Source organism: Zonotrichia albicollis, chromosome 8 (assembly GCF_047830755.1).
Source record: "Zonotrichia albicollis isolate bZonAlb1 chromosome 8, bZonAlb1.hap1, whole genome shotgun sequence".
NCBI lineage: Eukaryota > Metazoa > Chordata > Aves > Passeriformes > Passerellidae > Zonotrichia > Zonotrichia albicollis.
In genome coordinates, this window is record NC_133826.1 from 42,323,208 (window position 1) to 42,346,396 (window position 23,189).

At 50.3% G+C, this 23,189-nt stretch overlaps 1 protein-coding gene across 1 annotated transcript; it reads left to right on the forward strand.

Moving 5' to 3' along the window:
• Nucleotides 1–344: 344 nt before the first annotated feature.
• LOC141729965 (uncharacterized) lies at nt 345–23,062 on the forward strand. Its single transcript, XM_074546624.1, has 4 exons — nt 345–453; nt 22,073–22,402; nt 22,703–22,767; nt 22,877–23,062. Exons 1-4 carry the CDS (start codon nt 345–347, stop codon nt 23,060–23,062), a joined length of 690 nt encoding a protein of 229 aa, XP_074402725.1.
• The last annotated feature ends 127 nt before the right edge of the window (nt 23,063–23,189 follow it).

The following is a 23,189-nucleotide window of genomic DNA, read 5'->3' on the forward strand; positions in this document are numbered from 1 at the left end:
CCGCAGCAAAAGGCGTATAGACGTTGCAGGAAGCTCGTCAGCTGCACGAGTCGCTCCACATCGGAGCCAAAGCACTGGCAAAGAAATGCGGGATCCTGACGGCAGATGCAAAACATGTGGTAGCCACCTGCCCTCATTGCCAGAAGTCACCCCTATGGATCTGTGGGGTCAACCCGAGAGGTCTCAAGCCTTCAGAGATCTGGCAATCGGACTTCACCTGGTGTGAACTGCTGAAGCCTCGAGCATGGCTTGTAGTGACAGTGGACACTTAGAGCAGAACGATCATAGCCACACAGCACCCCAAAACAAACTCCAAGGCCACAATTCAGCACTGGCTGACTGCCATGGCTTGGCTTGGTATCCCCAAGCAGATCAAAACGGACAACGGTTCCAATTTCACCTCCACACCAGTGCAAGAATTCGCCTCAAAATGGGGCATCACATTAGTGCAAGGTATCCCATATAACAGTACCGGGCAGGCCATAGTAGAGAGAGCAAACCAGACCCTGAAAACCAAGCTAGAAGTATTGGCAAAGGCAGAGGGCTTTGCCAATTCCATTTCCCCAGGAGACCAGGCGCGTATGCTGGCAACCGCTTTGCTAGCACTGAATCAGTTCCCTAGGGGAGACAAAACAAACAGTCCCATTCAAAAGCACTGGGCCAACCGAACGCTAGAGGAGGGCCCACAGGTGGTAATTAGAAATGAGCTGGGCAAATGGGAACGGGGCTGGAGGCTGATGCTCACAGGGAGAGGGTATGCAGCTGTCAAAAAGGACGGCAAAGTCAGGTGGTGTCCACTTAGACTGACGAGAGTTACTAGTTTCTGTTTACAGGACATGCTCATAGGATGTCCTCGTGACGCGTACATGCCCATTCCAGAGGAAAGTGACAGACCACCAAGCCGCCAGGCAGCGCCCGAGAGACCCGCATGGGTGAGACCCAGCATCAACGGTGTTTCTGTGTGATTTTGCTGTTGGGGCTTGTTGCCAGAGGGCAAGCCAGCCCAGACCACTACCCCCATCAGCCATTCAGGAGGGTCATGGGACACCTTAGTAGCGACAAGGTGCTCAGGGAAATCACCACACCGAACACCCCATCCTTCGTGCTCCATGTTACCGACCTGTTTCCAGGACAACCAAAGGTAGACCCCAATTCCCCACACACCACACACATGTACCTATCCTACTGGTGCCCAGCTTCAAACCCAGGAAAAAATTACTGCAATCACCCAGGGTCGGGATATTGTGGGCACTGGGGCTGCGAAACCATAGTTACAGATGCCAGACCGTCGGGGCCTGGGTGGGATCCACAAGAGCCCGACAAATTCTTACAGTTCACCTGGGCACCCAGCAGCTGCAAAACACCCGTCTTCCTCCAGGGAAGCTTTTATCGCAATCACCATAAAATCCCAAAAATTCGGAAATGCACTAGCTATAACATGACAGTCTTGCAGCCACATCACCCCAGTTGGGCCATAGGCCAAACGTGGACAGTAGTCCTTCAAGGGTCAAAAGAGAGGGTGAATGTGTGAATTACCAGGCTCCAACCGTCGGCGCCCCGAGCGGTCGGACCAAACAAAGTGATTAAAAGCGTGCCGAAAGAGAGAAACGCAACCTACCCTAAAACCTTACCCACTGGAGTCAGCAATGTCCCAACCAGCCATGCGGAAGCCTTTCAGATAGGCCGTTCAGCCGGGTCGGACTCAGACCCAATACTTCGTATGTTAGAAGCTACCTTTATATCCCTGAATGAATCCAACCCTAACCTAACTGAATCCTGCTGGCTTTGTTACGATGTCAAACCCCCCTTTTATGAAGGAATCGCTTTAAACACTCCCTTCAGTTACTCCACAGCCGATGCCCCTCACCAGTGCAGATGGGAAACTCCTCGCAAAGGAATCACCCTGAGTCAAGTCACAGGCCAGGGCAGATGCTTTGGCAATGCAACCCTAGCTAGGCAGAGAGGCAACGTCTGCACCAAAGTTGTCAAGCCTAACAGGAAAAACAATAAGTGGGTAGTCCCATCTGCACCTGGGATGTCGGTTTGCCAGCGATCTGCAGTGAGTCCCTGTGTGTCCCTTGCCAAATTTGATGTCTCTAACGACTTTTGTGTCCAAGTTCTGATTGTTCCTAGGGTCCTGTACTGCTGTGGTGTGTTCTTAAGTTTGTTAGTTGCTCCCCTATTTTCTATATTAAATGGTTGCTTCCTTTCCCAGGACTTCCTGCTGCTACCCTGTCAGTTAGGTTGCTATGGAAATGAAACTGCTCTCCCCTGATTTCTCTGATAAAGTGAAAGTTGTTTCCTCCTTGGGCTCAGTCAATCACTCCTTTTCTCCTCCCAGGTTTCGAGAATTTTCTTTTCTCTGGGAGTTATGGTTGGCTGTAGCCCCGGAGCCCCTCCTATGATTTATAACAGTTGGTTACTTTGGTATATCAGTTATGTTTCGTACCTCCAAATATGTATTACTATTGGTTAGCTGGGTTTCCCTGCCTTCTTCCCCCCTTTTCCCTTAAAACCCTCTCTTGCCCCCTGCTCGGGGCCAGCAAGTGGTCGCCTCCTAATTCGTCTCTCACCGCGCTGCTCCGAGCTATCACCCAGCTCAGCCCGAGGCCAAGACGCCGAGGGGGGCTGGCTTCAGCTGCGCAGGGGCCCTGGCCTTCGCCCCTCACCAGATAGCCGGATTCCAGGGCCGTGTACGCCCCGCGCACTGTACCACTCAGACGAAGAAGTGTACCAACTTTTTGAGGAACCCAGCCGGCTCCACAAAAGAGAAATAATAACAGGTGTAACTATCGCGATGTTGCTCGGTTTAGGAGCAGCAGGAACGGCAACAGGTGTCTCAGCCCTAGCGACACAGCACCAAGGACTGTTCCAGCTGCAAATGACCATCGATGAGGACCTGCAAAGGATCGAGAAATCCATCTCCTTCCTGGAGAAGTCAGTCTCCTCTCTCTTGAGGTGGTCCTGCAGAACAGGCGAAGTCTGGACCTCCTGTTCATGCAGCAAGGAGGCCTCTGTGCCGCCATGAGAGAGGAGTGCTGCTTCTATGCAGACCACACAGGAGTCGTAAGAGACTCCATGGCAGAACTCCGAAACAGACTGGCTCAGAGGCAGAAGGACAGGGAAGCCCAGCAGGGCTGGTTCGAGTCCTGGTTCAATCAATCACCATGGCTAACCACTCTGATTTCTACCCTAATAGGTCCATTGGCATTGCTGCTTCTAGCGGTTACCTTCAAACCTTGCCTGCTGAACAAGCTGGTCTCATTCGTTCAGACCCGCCTGGAACGGGCCAACATCCTGTTCATCGGCCGGCGAATCCGACCAGGGAACACTGCCAGCCACAAGTCCTAAACTTGACTGGCGAAAACTTACTCTGGTTCACCAAATCCCTTTCCCTTACCGAACTACAACCTTATACCTCATTTCAGTACCTATGTATATGACTACCTCATTCATTTGTGAAAAAGAGGGGGGAGATGTAGCAGGTAGGGCCTGGCGTTTGGAATATCTCGCAATGTTACAGGAAGACAGGGCCTCTGTTCCCTTAGATAAGAAAATTAACATAGGAATGCAGCCCCCTAAACCACATGCCAGTAATTTTCCATTTTCCCTGTAAGTTTCCATTCCCTACTAACCATAGATGGTAAAGACAGACCCTCGCCTGACGTAGAAGCCCCTAAGACTATAAAACCCCACGAGAAGAGATAATAAAGGCCTTTGATCATCCACCACGTTGGTGTCAGCGTGTTTCTTAGGCCCGAGTGGCCCTGGAGAATGGGTCGCCGTGCTGTCTCTTGAAACCAGGTCGCCAGCCTTGTATCAGAAGCCAACAGCTTGCTGCAAAACACTCTTTTTCTCCTCTTCCCCAATGCCCTATGGACACTTGCAGCCAAAATAAAAAGCTCCTGCCCCTCTGTGTGATGTGATAATACAGCTTTTATATTTCCATGCTGGGATGAAAGAAAGCTGTGCTGTGGGTCAGGAGAGGCCAGGACCCACTTGGCCTTCCTGCAGGCCAAGGTGGTGCCAGCAGACATCCTGCTGCTTTTTTGGGGAATATGTGAGGTGGATTGGAGGGGGTGACAGAGAGGCCGAGATCATAGAGTGGAAACTCAGCTCCAGAGAGGCAGTGCAGACTTTCCCTGCTGAATGCCTGCTGGGGCTGGCAAAGAAGGAAAATGCCCCAATAACAGCCCCATGCAACTGTGTCTCAGGGACAGGTACAGGCAGGTGACAACAAACAGCAGCATGGCCCGATCCCACAGCTTCTAGGAGGCAGTGACAGAGGGGCCTCATGTGCCAGAGATTTCAGAAAGGCTGTCTTTTCAAATGGCCACTCTGAAACCCCTCTCTTTGCCTCTTTGATTTGTGGATGCTTTTGACAGCCACAGCATCCTGCGGCAACGTGTTCCACGATTTCATTAAGCACTCCTTGAAAAGAACCTCCCATTGTTCAACTGAGCTGCCAGCGTGGTCATTTCAGAGGGTGCTGCCTTGGTGAAGAGAAAAATCAATCTTCTGCCTTCCAGGGAGCTGAAGGAGAAGGGACTCTTCACCATCCAACACCTGTCTGGGTCCCATTCAGAGGTCCTGCTTTGTAGACTTGGTGAGGTTTGCTTGGCAGTTACCAGTGAGGTGAGAACATTGTTCTGAATTGTCCCCCATACTTCATACACAGTGTGTAGAGTAGGTATGTGCTTGTTCATCTCCATGTGTGCTCAGGGTTTTCCTTCATTTCTGCCTGAGATTTCTAGTGTCTGTCAGCTATCTGTATGATCTGTGGGTGCATGCAGCTGTATTTACTGGCAGGTGAGGTATCTGACTCTCATCTTTGAGTGTGGTGCCTTCATAATGCAATGTGCAAATGCAGAAACTGAGACACTAATGACATTATTTGCCAGAGTCCCAATCTCTTCCCAAGTTGTAATTCAACACTGCAAATTATTCTGTAGACCTGAGCCTGTGTTTTCTGTTTCCTGGCTGAGTGCTTCAACTGTTGGTGTTGCTTTTTTCAACAGGAGCACCTGATTCTTTTATCTTTATCACTTGTGCCTTCATGATTTGAAAGCAGCCCTTGCTTTAATTTTCTAGTAAAAGGGCCTAAAATCAAAGCTGTGGACATTTTAGAAGGGTTAAGTAGAACACTGAATGAAATTTTTTTTTTAGGCCTGCAGTGAGCAGGTCTGAGGCCAGAAATTGGTGCCAGAGTAAGTGCCTTTCTGTGCTTGTACTCTCCTGCTCTTCCTGTACTTGTATGTTCCTCTGGACACAGTGGGATGTGTTGTCATTTCCTGGGATTTCTGTTGAAGGCAACTGGTTTTCTTTCCAAGGTGATTCCTATGTTTCCCCTCATGGCTTCCCCAGGTGACCAACCTCCGTTCCAAGGTGTCCTACTCTGCCACTGTCACTCTGGGAGAGCTCTCTGTGACCTTGAAGAAGGACATGGACTCTGAGGTGGATGAGGTTGCTCGAGTCCTTCTCCAGATGGTGTCCAGCTCCCCAAAATTTGTTCAGAAAGCAGCCAGTCAGAGCCTGGGGATCATGGTGGAGAATGTGACTCCTGCATGTGCAATGACTGCTCTCATGGACATGGGAGTCAAGCAGGTTCTTCTTCTTTTAGTGATATTCTTCATCTTCATGTGTGTGGGAGGAAGAAGGGATGAGACAGAGAATGGGATACAGGAGGGAAGGGTCCTGTATCCTGCATCTTCTGTGAACTCAGTGACTTGATTCTCTGACCAACCTCACTTCTTTCCTCTTGTCACCTATTTCTGCCCTCCTGCAGCCCATTAGTTCTCAGAATCACAGAAATGTAGAATATGGGGAGTTGGATGGGCCCATCAGGACCATTGAGTCCAGCTCCTGGCCTTGCCCAGAACAGCCCAAGGGTCACACCAAGTGCCTGAGATTGTTGTCCAAATGCTTCTTCAGCCCTGTCAGGCTTGGTGCTGTGACCACTGCCCTGGGGAGCCTGTTCCAGTGCCCAGCCACCCTCTGGGTGAAAAACCCTTTTTCCTGATACCCAAACTAAAGCTCCTCTGACTCAGCTTCCTGCTGCTTCCTGGAATTCTCCCAGTCTGTCAGATTTTCGTAGATGTGGTGATCAGTGGGGAAGGGAAAGTGCCTGCAAAGACCGAGGATAGAGCCTTGTGCTTTTGTGGGCAGAGGGACAATTGCAATTGCAGCTGTGAGCAGTTTGGTATTTCACAGCTCTAACCACAGAGGCCCTGGGAAAACCATGTCTCCTCATGATGCCATTAACTTGAGAAATGAGGAGGGTCCTTGCTGGGGCATGGAGCACATGGGGGACAATCTGCTGGGTGTGGCACAGCCTGCACAGCAGGTGCAGCTCCTTCCAAAGGAGTCTTGTATGTCTGTCCTGGTCTTAGAGCTCTACTTTCTATTCAGACTGATGTTTCTTGTTAGCCTTGAGATGATGAATCACTTTACAGGCACCTTCACAGGCTGACTGCCATGGGACAGTTGGAGCAAATGCTGCCTTAATGTTGGTGCTGGGCCTGATAGTTCCCAAGAGACTCTCTAGAACAGGACAGCCTGGCTAAACTGCCTCCCACCCTTTCCTCAGCTTTGCAATAGGGTAAAACATTCAGATGGATCCGTTGCCAAGCCCCACAGAAGAAAGAGGTTGCATTGCTGGATATTCTGAAACTTCACAGCCTACAATGCGTTTCCCTTGCATTTGTTGTTTTCCAAAGGTCTGCAGATTTGGGGCTAAATGGGTGGAAAGAGCCTCGGTCCTGCTGCAGCTCTGTGTAGTGGGTGCCCTCTGAGGGGTCAGCATGAATTGTCCTTAATTTCTAAATTATTCATATGTCATCTATTTCTTTAATCTTTCTCAGAGTAAATACTGTGAAAGAAACTGAGTATCAGACAGTGCAGGGAGACTGAATTCTCCCTCTTCCGTGCAGGCAGGCCTTGTGTGCAATGGTACCTTTGTGTTTAGCAGAGGCCAGAGCCTTCTGCAGGTGTCTGAAGGCGCAGGGAGAGCCCAGGCTCCTTCCCCCACCAAGGGCAGGGAGCAGCTCTGGCCAAGGCCGGCGCTGCTGCTGCTCCTTGTCCCTGTGCCCAGGGTTTGCTCTCTCCTCCCCAGCAGCCGCCCCGCCCCGGGGCGCGAGTGTGCGGCCCAACTGCTCCTGTCCCTGATGGAGAGAATTGGAGTCACCCAGCTCGCAGGCACCCCCAGGGCTGAGAGGCTGCCACACGTGGCAGGGAAGCTTGCTCAGGACTGCCACAAGGACACAAGGTAATGATCTTCATTTCACCTCCCAAAACAGGAAAACCGTTTTGTGTCTGGCTATAAAGGCAAAACCACACAAGAGTGGAAACTAAAGGGAATATGAAGTTACCTCACGGTGTGAATAAGGGTCATAGAATCATGGAATATGCTGAGTTGGAAGGGACCCATCAGGGTCATCGAGTCCATCTCCTGGTGATGTGCAGTGACCCCAAGAGTCACTCCATGTGCTTGAGAGCATTGTCCAAACTCTTCTTGAGCTCTGTCAGCCTTGGCACTGTGACCACTGCTCTGGGTTGCCTGGGCAAATGGCTGTACTGGGAAACCTGAGGTTGGCCAGCAAAAAGGAACATTCCCAACTTTTTCCTGTGGCTTGAAGGATTCTTTACTGAGATCAAAAGTGCTCAGATCACCCAGTCCAACAGTTTTGTTTGCCCTTAGGTGCACAACACAAAGCCAAAGTGGTGGCTAATGTTCATCACTGAAGGATCCCAAACATCCATTTCTCATTAACTTCAGACTATCCTAGAAATATTTCACGGCTCTTTAGCCAACATATTCAGTCTTTCTAAACTTGTTCTGAAGATTTCTAGAATGCTGTTATCTTTGGCTCAGTGAGCTCCACATTTCTTCTTGAAAAAACAATGGTTTCCTAGTGGCAAAATCAACCCAAACTGCCAAAATTCCCTTCCTTTGGTGATGAAATTCCCGTTAATAGCTGCCAAGAACACCAGAGCAACTAGTTGCCCCTCTGCATACACATAGTATAGAATAATCAAGAGGATGCATGAGGTGTTTTGTCTTGGCTTCCCTGCCAGTTAAAGAAAGGCAAATTACTGTGCAATGGCAGCAAGACATGTAATAGGCTCTGACAACAAAGCAGATGTGTTTTGCTTGGTCCCTGGGATCCTCTGATGCCACAGAAGCACACCCCCAGTTTCAGAGTGAAATGGTATTTTTCTGTTGCCCCACATTCTCCTCTTGCCCCTTGTGTTCAGCTGACAGCACTGTGCAGTGTCAAGTGAGGTAAATCTCCCTCTTTGCTGAGTAGGTAATGCCTTCTCATGCAGGGATTGCCCCTGATGAGTTTAAGGTATCAGCCTCTTCTGTTAACACTCTTCCTGTGTTTGTTCACTTTTCTTTCACTTCCTTCCTTCCTTCCTTCCTGCCTTCCTTCCTTAGGCATTATGGACAGGAGATGGTGAAGATGTTGCTCAGTCATCAACAATTTAAAATGCTTTTGGAACAATCTCTTTCCCCCCGTGACCTGGAAGATATTCTGACAAGAATTAAGAAGAAAGTAAGTGATTGGCAGGAGAAATGTCTCCTTTGTGCAAGTATTGCCACTGCTAATATGAGATCAAACATACCCAATCTGTCTTTAGCTCATTCCTCTTCTGCTGAATCATTTTGCTCCTGGGAATCAGCTGTTAATCCTCAGCCTGTTCATCTGCAGGCCACAAAGGAACTGATATTATTAGGGAAAAAGTGGAGTTTTGAATATTTTCAAAATCAGTCACAAAGAGGAAAGGGAAAGTGGAGAAAATGGGTTTACATTTAAGCGTAAGCCCCCACCAGCTCTCCCTACTCTGCCCCCAGTAAAGCAATTAAGTGAGAATTGTGCTTCTGAAGATAACAGAGTCTTTGCAAAGGACACTGGAAGTAGTAGTGTCCAAGAAAATTCCCAAATTTACAAAAGATGTCCAAGTCAATCCTAGTTACTACAGTGACTGTCTGTCTTTTGGGAATACTGCCCTGCTTTCCTTTAGCTCCTTTCCTAAGCCTGTAGCAGTAAAGTTAATTCAGTGTGTCTTGGCACTCTGTCCTGGCTGTTTGGGACACGCTGGTCCCTCTTACCCAGACAAATGTAATTCAGGTCCAGGCTTCAGGACAAGTTATTTCAGTCCAGCTGTATTTGTCTGGCAGGTGCCTATTGCTGCTGTTCATCAGATGATGGCAGAACTTTCTGCTGGTGTAACTGCTGCTCTCTCCTACTCCCAGTTTGGTGAAGTGAAGGGAATCCAGGCCCTGAAAACATGGCAATTGTTCTCTAGACCAAAAATGGGTTTGCATAGGGAAGAGAAGTATCAGGCTGGGTTGGTTTAAATCCAGTTGCTTTTTTTAACAATACTTCTATACACTCCATCTTGTCACAGCTCTGGCTACTCATTTCCATCCTTGTTCCTTTTCCTCTTGGTAAAGACAGTGCTCACCCTTTTTGGGGGTCTTTTTTTCTCTTTGGAAAAGGAGGAAAACAGCTAAGGACTCATCTCTGCCTTCTCCTCCCAGTAGCTGCTTTTTCCCTTTTTCCATGGAAATGTGCCTGATAATGAGGCTGTCAAGGGACTGAACCTGCTCTAAATGAGAGCTGTACAGCACATTACATTTCAGAAGTCCACCTGTTACTTAGAGAAATGATCTGGATCCTGGAAGAGTTGATCAGAGCCCTGCACTTCTCCAGACACTGGCTCTGAGACAAACAAAAGAAAACTTAGATCTCCTCCAGCCATAGTTTTGGCAAAATCATAACTGCCCTCAGTACTTGAGGGAACCGTATAGAAAACCAGGCATTGTAAACATCTGCTTCCATTCAAAGCAAAGGTACTCTTTAGCATTAATAAATGGAATTGATTTAATGATTTATAGATGGAGAGAAATACCATAGGAACTATTCAGTCCCCAGCCAAACCTCTTAAAAACAGAAGAAAATATTTCAACCAACATGAGGTTGCACCACCATTCCAGTGAGTGGCCCACAGGAAAACAGTGAAATTGTGCAATCGAGTGCTGACCTGACAGAAAGGATCACTTTCATCTTTGACATTGCTGACTGCTACAGCCACTCTTCAAACAAGGACATTTGAATCCAGCTTTCACGTTGCTTGCTCTCTTCACAGATTTTTGAATATTTTGTCCTGAGAATATCTGACAGCCACAAGAAGGTGAAGCAGAGGGCACTGGATGTGCTGGCTGAAATCACAGGAGCCCTGAAAGATGCCTTGAACCTGGTGATCATTGGTTTGGTGGAGGGAATAACAAAGAACCTGAACTCAAAGGATCCCAGGGTTAGTGGGGCAGCTGTGAAAGCATTGGAAGAATCCATTGCTCATTTGGGTAAGGCTGAGCCCTGGCAGGGACTCTCCTCAGCTTTGTCTCTGTCTCTCCTGCACAAGAGAGTGCTGAGTGCCTTGACAGCTGCTCTTGTCTGTGGAACACTGCAGCTGACACCCACCAGAGGCTGTGCAGGTGTCGTCCTTATGCACCATCCCCAACAGGCTGGAATGGGATCAGCATTTCCCAACAGTCCCAGGAGCCCTTGGCTCTGTGCTGCTTGTGTGAAGAGCAAGTCCTGGACTGCAGCTCTGCTACAGTTCAGAGGCAAAGGGGGTTTGGAGTTTGCTTGGGCCCCGTCTGACTTCCCAAATGAACAGCTTTGCTGTTGGCATGAAGGGACACTGACCCATCAGAGCTTCTGCAGAGCAGCCACCTGCAAGGCTCTACATTAGAGGCATTAGCTGCCTATTTCCCACTTTTCTTCTTTGTCTTCTATTTTCAAAGGGGAACTTGTGATTCACCAAGTTTATTTCTTTAGAACAAACAGGTATAAACCCAGCTGCCAATGATGCCTTGTTCCACATGTTGTTTTGCATGGGGCAAGATGGCCACAGCAATTAACTACATAGGCAAGGGCTGCTCTAAATTCCTATGCCACACAGATTTATGTCATCTCTGAGAATGCTGCACTGGGGAAATATGCCTGAAAAAAGGAGTGTTGAAGAGGCAGGTCTTCAAGAGGAGTTTCCACTTTCTCCTCTCCAGCTGCTCTGTGAACTCAGGAACTGCCTGACTCAGTGCCTTTCTGTGACCCAAGTATGGGGCTCTTCCTTTGTGCTCTGGGATGCAAAACCTTTTCACTGCTTCCATGTGACTGAACTCTCGAGGTCCCTGATGTGAAATGTTTTAACACAGCTCCTGCTACAGCAGACAAGTTTGGATTTACAACTGTGAGAGGAGAGCTGTTCTTTCTGAATTTAAAACCCTACCAAGCAGGCTATAAGGAAAGCAGAAAAGGATCCAAAAATCCACAGAAATGTACTTGATTTTTTAAAATGGGATTGGCCCTGCCCTATTCCTCCCCACTGTCCTTACTCCTATGACCTGAGAAAAGTGAGCAGAAACGTGTGTTTCCCTTGTAGATAAAGTGTCACTGCTGAAAGAGTTCAGTTACCAATGGAATCAGCTGAGTGGCCAAGCCCTGCTGGATGTCACCGAGCGTGTCACAGGTATGGCCTCCCCTTCTGAGCCCAGAGCTCTTCCCAGGGAGCATTTACAGGGAATGCCTGTGAGCAGACAGCAGAGCAGCTCCTCCAAACCAGGAGTGCTGAGCTTGTCCCTGCTGCCCCATAGCCAAGGCAGGTGGGTTTGGCAGGTTTTCCCTGGCTGCTGCAGAGCTGGGCAGCATCTGAGATGGGGGCAGCGCTCGGCCTGGGGCTGAGCTCTCACTGGGGCATCTCAGAACCACCTCCAGCAAAGGGAGGGCTAAAAATGCCCCAGCTGGCTCCTCTCTGGAGAGCTCAGGGACATCTGTGATCTTTGAGGGGAAATGGTGGCAAATGCTGTTTCAGGGCATCAGTTTCTTTTGTCCTCACAGAATTCTTGGTTTTCCCTTGGAAAGTTTTGAGGCTGAACCGTGCAGAGCCTGGGGGTCATAGCTTAGGGCAGAACTCAACAGAGGTATCAGAGGCACGGGTTTAGTGCAAGGCAGCCTCTGGGGCACAGGGACAGAAGCAGAGTGCTGAGGCTCCCTGCCTGTGCTGTCACAGTGGCCTTGGACTGAGCCTTTCAGGGTGTGCAAACTGTGTCTGCCTGGGCCAGCGCTGTCCAAAATGCTACAAATGCAGCTGATAATTGATTCCTCAGAGGAGCTTGCTATGTCAGCAATAGCCAAGGAATGGAAAAAGGATAATCTCAATATATAGCAGAGAAGATGATTGATAGCCTTGCTTTAACTGGGGCTAAATCCACTGCTAATTATGCCTATATCTTTGAATGTAAGGTTTAATACACTTTGTGTCTTCATTAGGAATCTCAAAAGGGCATGTTCAGCAATTGGGAATTTTAAAGGCCCCTAAAGAGCATTTGAATAAAGTAGATCTCCAGCAATAGGTAATTTAGTTTAGCAGCTCTTTTGATCTCTTTTTCAAATAAAGGAATTAACCATAAATTAGGACTACTTTAGAAAAAGCAGATGTTCTCTCTTAGATTTAGTAGGAACCGAGAGCTGTTCCTCACGTTCAGTAGTCACCGATGTCTTTAATTGCATTTAAACTCAAATGAATTCTCATTTTAAAATGGGTACCATAACCCTTTCCTGCTTAGCAGAATTGGTTTTGGGTACTTGCAGGACCTCTTTCAATGTTGATGTCTGCTGGTCGATTAACAGCATAGAGAAAATGAAGTCTCTTCCACCACAGATTATTAAATTGCAGCTAAAGAACATTTTGTCTGATCAGAAAATAAGAATGGTCTCCAGAGCATTTCAGGTTATCATCTCTGAGCCAAATCTGCCTGTTGCAAGGAGCCTGTTGCCAGTAAACATTTGTTCGTGTTTGATACAGTTCAGTTCAGAAAATGAGCAGAGAGATTTCAGAGACAGTATGAGAAAACACTCGTGTTTTGGTTACATTTCAGTCCCATGGATAGCATTTTTCTTTCTCTATGCCCCTATTTGAGTGGACCTTATAAGAAAAAATGCCATTAACATTGGGAGGGGAAGTGGCAATAAAATGTGGAGATGCCCAAATGCCAAGGCAATGGGGTCTGGGTAATTCTCTCAGACACCCTGAGTTTTGAAACAGCTCTTTGTTGGAAGCCCCAAAAGCATTCTGCCAAAGACACCAGCTGTTCACTGATGTTTCTCATCCAGCTGTCAGGCAGCAGCCATCTCTGGTGGGCTGGAGTTTTGAAGTGTGTTCTAATCCGGCCCTTTGCTGTGTGCCACTGAGCACAGGGCAGAGCCAGATCAGACATTTGGCACTTGGCATCAAAGTTACAAAAATGGAATCATCTCTTTTATTAGAAATCTCTCCATTTCCTCTCTATGTGCATTTCCAAATCTTCAGTGTGGGTTTAGACAACTTCTTAATGGAAATCAAAGGCAATTGGACATTTCATTCATTGTTCATGCAGAAAGAGATTGTGAAATAATTTAGTAAAGGTAGGAAGTCTGCCACAGGGACAAGGCTCTGGTTGGAGCAATTAGTGCTGAGGGGTTGGTGGTTCTGTTTCCAGGATGCTCAGCTGCTTTGCCCATTTCTGGACCAAGGGGCTCTGGGTGCTATTTTGCTGCTCTTGGCCAGAGAGGCTGGCAAGAAGCAGAAGCAGAGGCAGATCCCTGTTTGCAGTGAGGCTGGTGGGTAAGGAGCTGTGTCTCTGTCCCGGCAGTGCTTGTGCAGGGGGTTCATGCCAGGAGCCCTGAAGTCGCCCAGCGCGACGCCCTGCCCGTGCTCTGGTCCTGCCTGGGGAACAAGGCGCTGCCTGTGCAGAGCGCCAACGTCCGCACCGTGGCCACCAAGCTCCCCTCTGCCCTCTGCAAGGTGATGGGCACCCAGCTGAGGGAATGTGCTGCCAGCAAGCCTCCACATGTGCAGGAAAACCTCTCCAAAATGCTGGGCTGGTGAAGGCGAGATGTTCTCCAGAAAGCTGAGGAAGTGCTGAGTTGGACACCTCTGGATTTGCCTTTTGAGCTGTACCAAAAATGACAAAATCCTAAGGAAGGTTGTGCATCTGCCCCTGCTCTCTCCATTGCCCTTCCTACTCATGGCATGGGGGGCCTGAAGCAGCTCCAGATGGAGGACAAGGTGAAGGCAATCATGGCTCAGCCTCACACAGAGGTGAGGGGGGAGCTGGGCCAATCTCTGCTGGCAGGAAGGGTCTTGTGGCAGCCCAGAGAGGCTGTGCACATTGCCAGGGAACAGCTGTGCCCTGCATGTGCCCCTGCAATGAGCTGTGCTGCTGCCAGTGCCCCTGGAGCTGTGGGGCTGCTGAGCTGAGGGGCAGGCAGAGGAGCAGGAGGGTGCATGTGCAGCTGAGCCATTCCTGGGGAGCAAAGGGCTCTGGGCTCCCTGCTGTCCCAGGGCAGCCCAGAGGCCAGGCTGTGCCTGTGCCAGCTCTGGGCAAGTGGCTCAGGGTTTGCCCTGGCCTGCCTCAGTGTCTGCCAGCAGGAGCATGTTTCCCTGTGCAGCTGTATGGACATTTCCAGGAAATGCGTCCCAGGAAATATGGAGCTTCAGCTGCTTTAGGTTTGCATTGTGGCCTCTGTTAAACTTTGTGTCTCCATTTTGCAGATCTGACTGGTTACAGTCTTACCGAGAAGTTTTCTCTGGACACTTCTGATGTTCCCTCACCCACGAAGTCCTCGCCTCCCCTCCAGAAGAGCTCTCTTTCCTCCAAGCTCAGGAAGAAGCTGCCGCCTGTATGGAGAGTGTTTGAAGAATATGATTGATGTGTTAGGCTTCATAGTTACAGCTGTACATATATTCAGATCTTTAGATGTAGTTTTTAATTAATGTCTTTTGATTCTGTCTTTAAGTTTTGATGACATATTTTTAATTGTATATATTTTATTTTGGTGATGAAAAAAGTAAATAAATAAACAAAATTGAAAAAACCAAAAGGAGAATGTGAGACCAGGACCTGCTAGCCTAGAGATTATGGGAGTGCAGCTCACTCATTGTGCCAGTGTCTCACCACATCCTTTCCTCATTGGGCCTCTCCTCTTCCTCTTTGGCCATGTTTTCTTTGTGTCATTTGTGCCATTCTTTGTTACTTGGCATTACAACAGGGTCACCACTGACATGTTTGAGGGACAATGGATCCAAAAGATCCTGTCTAGTCAAAGGTTTTCTACCTAGGTGTGTTCTGTGCTCACCAAAGGCCTGAGCAAAGAAACCAAGAGAATTGTGCCCAAATCCCAAAGCTTTGCTCCTTTGCAATCTCCCACAGATCTGGCTCACAGGTGTCTTCAATCACAATTCCATAGGTAAGAAGAGGTCATGTATTTCACTGGGAAATGATGCACTGCTTTGGCAAAGTCACGTGTATGTATATTTACCCAGGACAGCAGTGCAGCTGTGTTGTTTGCACCTTGTTTGCAGAAGGATGAGTGCACTGGGAGGCCAAGAACAAGTGACAAGGGTTCCTCAAATCTTCACTGCAGCCTGGGGACCAGTGCTTGCCAGTGGAATGAATTCCTGCACAGCTGGAAGAAGCAATTCTGGATTCAGCTTCAGCTGTTGGTAGGCTGCATGATCATTGACAATGCTGCCCTTCCAGAAATTATTCTGCAGTTTCCTTTCATAGTCATTTGAAGCTTTTAAACTTCACATTTCAATTTGCTTTGCCTTAGGGTAAAAGACTTCTGGGCCCAGTGCAAACTGTCACCTTTTGACAGCAAAATCCTCTTCGTTGCCAGCTTCTGATGTTACACAATGTCACCTGGCTGCCTGTGTTTGCTTAGCTCTGGGTCTAGTCCCGGCCTAGTAAAGCCCAGGTAGGGTGGCACGTTGCAGGGAAAACTGGTCCATGAGCTTATCGGGTTGCCATCAGCAGCAGAGTGAATGTGCTTTTTGGGGATTTCTCTGGAGACAAAATTAGGGACCTACTCCATGCTACAATATTCTCTTAGATCTTTCTAAAATATCCTAGAAAATGCTGTAAAACGTCACATTTCCTTGCACAGCACTATTGGAAGAGGGGCATTTTTGTCCCTCCTCAAAGTCATTGCTGTTGCACATGAGAAACATGAACATCCACCAACAGGAATGATGCATGGTCCTCCTGCTGCTGCTTCAGAGCTCTGGGAAGGACAGACCTGGGTATTACCAATATGAGCACTTAATTAGCATCTCATGCTCCTCCAAGCTATCCAGATCCCAGGGATTCTTGTTTCAAAGCAGCCACTGCACCATCTCTAGGGAAGAACAGGAAATGGGAAACAGCGACTGCCAGCCTTGCAGGGGTGTGGGGGAAAACCTGAAGTGTCTGCATCAAAAGATGAGTGGGAAGAGTGTAATTGCCAAAGCAAACACTTCGTTAGGATAGCAGGAGCAGTTCTTTACTGCATGCTTGCATGAAGATCATTTTGAATCTCCTTTTTGTCTCATGCAGAAAAGGAGCTCTTAATAATACCATGCTACTTAAACCAGATTGGGATGTAGCTCTGTAGGTGTTCACAATGAAGCAGACTGCCTGCTGTGTCACTGCCAGCCCTGGTCAGCCTGCGAGGGACTGTAGTGTATCCCATGCCTGTTTTACCTCCAAGCAAAGCTTGGTTTTCCTCATTAGTGTGGAGTAAATAGAAGAGTAATAAAATGGACAATTAAACTGGCCACTTTGGAGGATATGCTCATGCTTTTGCATGTCAGTCCTCTACCTCATGCTCCCAAGGCTTGTTATTCATCATGAAATATTTAAAAAAAAAAACCTCAGCTCTCATGTTACATCTGAATAAAATTGCACAAAATCATCAAGAATTCTGCTGTCAGGAACAAGACAAGAGCCTTCCGACACTTGCTTGCAGCTGTCCTGGATTGCTGCAGCCCTTTGTGCAAAGCTGCTGCAGACAGAGTGTTTGGAGTTGGTCTGGGCCTTTATGAAAGATCTGTGGAGCAGTGTGCAGGGCTCTCCTGGCAGGAAACTGTTTGTCCAAGCCCAGGGACATGGTGCCGGCAGGAGCGGAGCGGCCCCGCTCTCAGCCCGAGAGTCTGTGAGCTGAGCCACGCCGGGGAGAAAAGGCAGCGAGGGGCTCCAGCCCAGCTGCTTCACTGCCCTGCCCGCTCCATTGAGCTCTGCCATGGGAGAAAGCCGACGCCGGACGAGCCCCCGAGCTTCCATCAGCTGCTGGAACTGCTCTGTGACAGCTCCTGTTCTTCCGAGAGAGACCCCAGCGCCTTCTTGGAACGCGTGTCATGGGGGGATTCTGTTTGTTAATAAACTGTTGGGGGTTTTCCACTTTCATCTATCAGTAATAATTTCCTATTGCTGGAAAGGGATTGTTGGAACACTTTAGAGGAGACGGCTTATTGCACAATATCCTGTTTGAAGTTGTCTCAAACTGTGTGAGAGAGATGGCGTCACACAGGAGCATCCCCAAGGCTGCTGAGGGGAAGGCACAGAGGAAGACAAACCCAGTATTTCTGAGGGAACTCCTTGACACCAAACCAACCTGAGTTGTCAAACAGCAGACCTGATGTTTCGAGACATGGGCCAAAGGGGAAACCTTTCAGTGTGTTTGGTCCAGGCTGGGTTATGCTCGAGGCAAAGCTGTGTCAGTGTGTTGGATAATACTCTTTTCTCGACCTAGAGATGGGGCAACTGAGAGGTGTTTTAAAAACTTGTATTCCATTTTCAGTCTCAGGAGAAGGGTGAGACAATACAGATGTTATAATTCATGCCATCACAATCAGAAGCTAACTACTTCATAATTATAATTCACTATAAGCATATCTTGGTCTATCAGCCTTTTGCCATGCCATGTTGTAGATGCCTTAAAGCCAATTATTTAAAACTACCCCTTGATGGTCCAACTACAATGCATCTTTCATAGCTCTGTTTTTCCAAAGTCTTATTTGCAAGACCATCTTTTGAAACTTTTTTCCAGCTCCATTTCTCTTTCAACAATATCTGTCCTATTCCATGGAAATTTTTAAGGTAGCATTTCTTGTCTCAAAATTTATATACAGATTCATACTTTGTGGGCCTTCTATTAGGCTCTAAAAACTTTCTACAAATCCATTTCCCACATCAGTGCACTTGGCTCCTTCTCTCCTCATTGTGCCAGGCAAGCACAGAAGCCCAGAGCTCCTGCAGAACCCATCACAGCACTCAGTGGGAGCAAACTTGTGTCCAGTCCTCACCTGGAGCTGTGGTGCCCAGCATTCCACCACATTGGAATGAGGAACTGTTCCTGCTCTTTCAGACGGAGCTAAGGAGCTTTGGCCTTCAGATCAATTGTCTGCAGGCTCCTGCAGTGCCTCCTGCAGCTCCCTTGCCAGAGGCACCCCAGGTCAGGGGGGCACATCTGGGCTGCTGTGTCTGGCTCTGAGGCTCCCTGTTCTGGGCAGTGAGGAGGAGCTGCAGAGGCTCTGCAGGACTGACAGGATGGGCTTTGGGGCTGGCAGGAGAAGCTGAGGGGCCTGGGCTGCTGGAGCTTCTGAAGAGGAGGCCCAGGGCTCATCGTGCAACTGCTCCATGGGTGGTTTCAGAGAGTCCCAGAATCAGCACAGGTGGAACAGGCCATGGAGATCATCAAGTCCAACCTGTGCCCTGGCACTGCCTTGTCTCCCCTGAGCCTCCTTTTCTCCAGGATAAACAACCCCAGCTCTCTCAGCCCCTCCTCAAAGCTCTTGTGTTCCAGATCCCCCCCCAGCCTTGTTGCCCTTCTCTGGACACACTCCAGCCCCTCCATGTCCTTCCTAAATTGGCAGGCCAGAATTGGACACAGCACTCAAGGTGCTGCCCAAGCAGTGCTGAGCACAGGGGAAGAATCCCTGTCCTGCTCCTGCTGGCCACACCATTCCTGATCCAGGCCAGGACCCATTGGCCTGCTTGGCCAGCTGGGCAAACTGCTGGCTCATGTCCAGCCTGATGTCCATCAGTCCCTGCAGGTCCCTTTCTGCCTGGCTGCTCTCCAGCCACTCTGGCACCTTATTGAGGGAGGGAGGCAGGGAGGGAACGGGTCCAGATCCAGTCCTTCCTGAAATGTGGTGTTTGCTGGCACTGCCAATTCTCAGATCTTGATATTTCCATATTCTGGCACAGCCCAAGTGCAGCAATTTGCTGGCAAAGAAAGTCAAAACCAAGCAAAGACCTGGTCCCTACAGCAACCCGATCTCGGGTTTGCTGACACCGCCAGTGCCCAGATCGGGAATGCCTGCACAGCCTCATTCCAGCAATTTGCTAGCACTGGAAAATTAGCATTTGGAAATTTCTCAGTGCCAGCACAACCCAAATGCAAAAATTTTCTGGCAAAGAAAGCCAGAACCCAGCAGCTTCCCAGTGCTGCCACCAGCACCACCCAGGTCTGGTGTTTGCTGCGCAAGTGCCCAGATCTGGAAATTTCCCAGTGCTGGCACAGCCAAGTCCAGCAATTTGCTGGCACAGAAAGCCAAAACTCGGCAATTTCCTGATGCCAATACAGGTGCCCAGACCTGGTGTTTGCTGCCACTGCCAGTGCTCACATCTGGATATTTCCCTGTTCTGGCAGAGCCAAGTCCAGCAATTTTCTGGTCAAGAAAGCCACAATCTGGCAATTCCCTGCTACCGCCATTGGCAATGCCAAGATCCAGTGTTTGCTGGCACCACCAGTGCCCAGATGCGGGAATTTCCTGGTGCCAGCACAGCCCGAGTCTGGTAATTTTCTAGCAAAGAAAGACAAAACCTTGCAAATACCTGGTACCTACAGCAACCCAATCTTTTGTTTGCTGACACCACAAGTGTCCAGATCCAGAATTGTTCAGGTTCCCACACAGCATAATTCCTGCATTATGCTGGCACTGAAAGTTAACATTTGGCAATTTCCTGGTGCTGGCACATTCCCCACCCAGATCTGATGTGTGCTGGCACTGCCAGTGCCCACATCTGGCAACTTCCCTCTTCTGGCACCACCCATGTCCAGAATTTGCTGGCAAAGAAAGCTAAAACCTGGCAATTTCCCCTTGCCAGCACTGCCTATTCTGGAGTTTGCTGGCAGCAGGATCCCAGGAAAGAAGGAAGGAAAGAAGGAAAGAAAAGAGGAAGGCATCCAGATGCAGTCCTTCCTGGAGCCTGAAATGGGCTGTTTGCTGACAATGCCAGTGCCCTGATCTGGAAATTTCCCTATTCTGGCGCAGCAATTTGCTGGCACAGAAATCCAAAACCCATGGCATCTTCCCACTACTGGGTCTGGTAACGCCCCCACATCTTGTGTTTCATGTAATCAGAACCCAGATTTGGAAATTTCTCAGTGCCAGCAGAGCAGATCTGGCAGATTTCTATCGCTGGCAATGACACCACCCAGATCTGGTGTTTGCTGGCAGTGCCAGCGCCCAGATCTGAAAACTTCCTGGTGCTGGCACAGACCAAGCCTAGTGATTTCCTGGCACAGAAAGCCAAAATTTGGAAATTTCCAGGTTCGGGCACCAGCATTATCCAGATCTTGTGTTTGCTGGCAATGCCAGTGCCCAGATTTGGAAATTTCCCGGTGCCTTCACAGCCCAGGCCTAACAATTTATTTTAGCTAGCTGGGCAGAGAAGTTCCTTGGACTGTGACTTTCTTTTTTCTTGGAACTGTTTAAACCTGCTTTGGACTGAAAACCCAGACAAACACCTGCAGCTCACACCTGTGGCCCACCGAGCTCTGGGACGCTGCATTCCAGCACCAGAGGGACTTAGAAGAGACAGAGTGAGCCAACTAGAACCCACAAAAAGGACTTTCTGAATTTGTCATCTCTTCAGCACTGTCAGAGGTTTTATTTAATATTATTCATTTTTCATGCTTCTGAATACTTTACTTGTTAAAAAAACTGGGATTTTTTTCACTTTTCTCAAGAGAAGTCTTTCCCTGAACTAGTAGGGGGAGGGGCCGCTTGAACTTGCTTTCTAGACGGACCCCTTTTGGAGGTTTCCTCCCCAAATTTGTCCTAAGCCAGCACAAACAGTCATCATGAAAATTTCACCAGTGGCATAATTTCCTGGTGGCAAATCTTGTGACAGAAGCTTGACCTTGTTCTCCATGAGAGATTTTTGGGAAGAGCAGACAGGAGAAGATTCCTGGAAAACTGAAACAGGTTTCCGGAAGGGAAACGAAAATGAAAGAAACAATCCAAGATGTTTTCCTCTATTTATTTCTATGCTCCCCTTTTCCATGTTGCACTGCTTCTCCATCCCAGTAATTCCAGATGCACCTCACCTCTAGGATTGATGACTTAGTGATTTTTAGACACTCTAAAATACCATGAGCCACACAGAGTTTTCCTTCCCCTGTTTTTACAGGAAAGCAACACTGGAGATGTAAGTGCAGTGCTGGGCTCAGGTAGGAATCCTACCCCAAGGAAAAGTGGCCCGACAGTGTTTGACCCTCAGCAAGGTCGCTGTGCCAGTGTGCAGGAGTCAGGGCTCTGCATCTGCGCTCAGCGCTGCAAAGTTCCCGTGTTTGGACAGACGGAGGGGCTGTCCCCGGGGTGCGCGGGGCTCGAACGTGGGGCTCGTGGGGCGAGCGGGGAACGGACACGGGGACCAACGGCCCCGGTGCCTCAGTTGCAGCAGCGGCGGCAGCAGCAGCGGCGGCAGCGGTGGCAGCAGCAGCGGCGACAGCAGCAGCAGCAGACAGATAGTTTTAATCACTCTTTCTATTTCTCTTTTTCTTTTTCTTTTTCTTTCTCTCCTTCTCCCTTTCCCGCGGTCGGGCACCCTTCTCTCGGAGTCCCTTGCCCGGCGTCCCTCCCCTCTCCCCGCCTCCCTCTCCCCTGCCGGGCCGGGCCATGTCCCCGGCCCGCCCCCGGCCCCGGGCGGGGCTGCCCCGTGCCCGGCCCCGGCCGTCCCGCCGCGGTCTCGCCTCCGCCCGGCTCTGGCCGTACTGGCGGTGGCGCTGCTGGGCGGGCGTCAGTGCCTGGTGCGAGGGCGGCATCGCCGCCCTTCGGCTCCGCCTGGCCCGAGCCCGGCCCCGGCCCCGAGGCAGGGTCCAGTCCCGACCCCGGCCCCGGCTCCTCCCGGGACCCGCGGAGGACACACGCGGCGCGGCCGCTCCCGCCGCCTCCGCTGCGCTTTCCCCGGTTCGAGCTCCGCCGCGCGGCATCGCGGCCTCCGGCCCTGAGCCTCCCGTGCCGCGTTCCAAGGAGCGAACGCGTGGGCATGGCCGGCCCGGGGCGGGTGAGGGGCGCTCGGGGGCCGTTGCTGGCCCCGGGCCGAACGCTGACTGCCGCGTCCCGCCCGCAGGGAAGGCGCAGGAGGCCCTGCAGGAGCGACACCGGCTGCGTTCGGTGCTGGGGAGCCAGAGAGCCTCGCGAGTGCCCAAGCTGGCCACTGTGGAGGAGGAGGAGGAAAAAGGCCCTGGAGCTGCTCCAGCAGAGGAGAATGAAGAGGCGGTGCCGTTCCATCCACCGCAGGAGGGTGAGTGGCAGAGCTGGGCTGCAGGACTGGAGCCTGCAGCCAACTTGGCCGCATCCCATCCCATCCCATCCCATCCCATCCCATCCCATCCCATCCCATCCCATCCCATCCCATCCCATCCCATCCCATCCCATTCCCACGGACAGGATGGAAGAGGGGCCGAGCAGACACCCCACAGGGGCCGTGCTCCATCCCCTGGGCCATGCCGGGGCTCTCCCTGCCTGGGCAGCGCAGGGCTGGGCTGTATTCTCCGGCCTCTCCCGCAGCCCCTCAGCTCTGGCTGCGCTCGCTCTTTGCCAGATGCAGCCCTGGAGCGCACACAGGAGCAGGAGTGCAGACGTGGCCACTTCCGCAGCACAGCGCAGGTACCTGCAGCCACCCCCACCTGGGCTGGGCCTGCTGTCCCTGCTCAGCCCAGCACCGTGTGTGCAGCACTCCATGCAACATCCCCGGCTTCTTGGCCTTCTCCTACAGCTCGTTTGCGACTTTATCCGGAGCATTCAGCAGGAAGAGACCAGCACCATGGGCACTGGGCTCAGAGCTCACTCAGAGCTCCTCAGACATGAGACCAGTGCCGCCCTGCTGGATTTGCTCCTGGAGAAGGGTGTTGCCAGGCCAGAACAAGTAAGCAGCTGGGGCCAGGCTTCAATTCCCCCATGAGTCCCGTGCCTTCTCCAGCCACACCTGGTGGTCCCTGGGAGCCTTTGAGGCCATGGCAGTGCGCTGGGAAGGGAAGGACCTCTCGGGACCCTGGGGACATTGTTCCCTTTGGCAGCTTTCCAAGTCT

Bases quoted from the DNA above. Each gene is read 5' to 3' on its own strand.
- LOC141729965 (XM_074546624.1), top strand. From the start codon at position 345: ATGGCTTGGCTTGGTATCCCCAAGCAGATCAAAACGGACAACGGTTCC. The intron at 454-22,072 runs GTATCCCATATA...CCCCGGTTCGAG, and splicing joins GGGCATCACATTAGTGCAAG to CTCCGCCGCGCGGCATCGCG. The intron at 22,403-22,702 runs GTGAGTGGCAGA...GCTCTTTGCCAG, and splicing joins GTTCCATCCACCGCAGGAGG to ATGCAGCCCTGGAGCGCACA.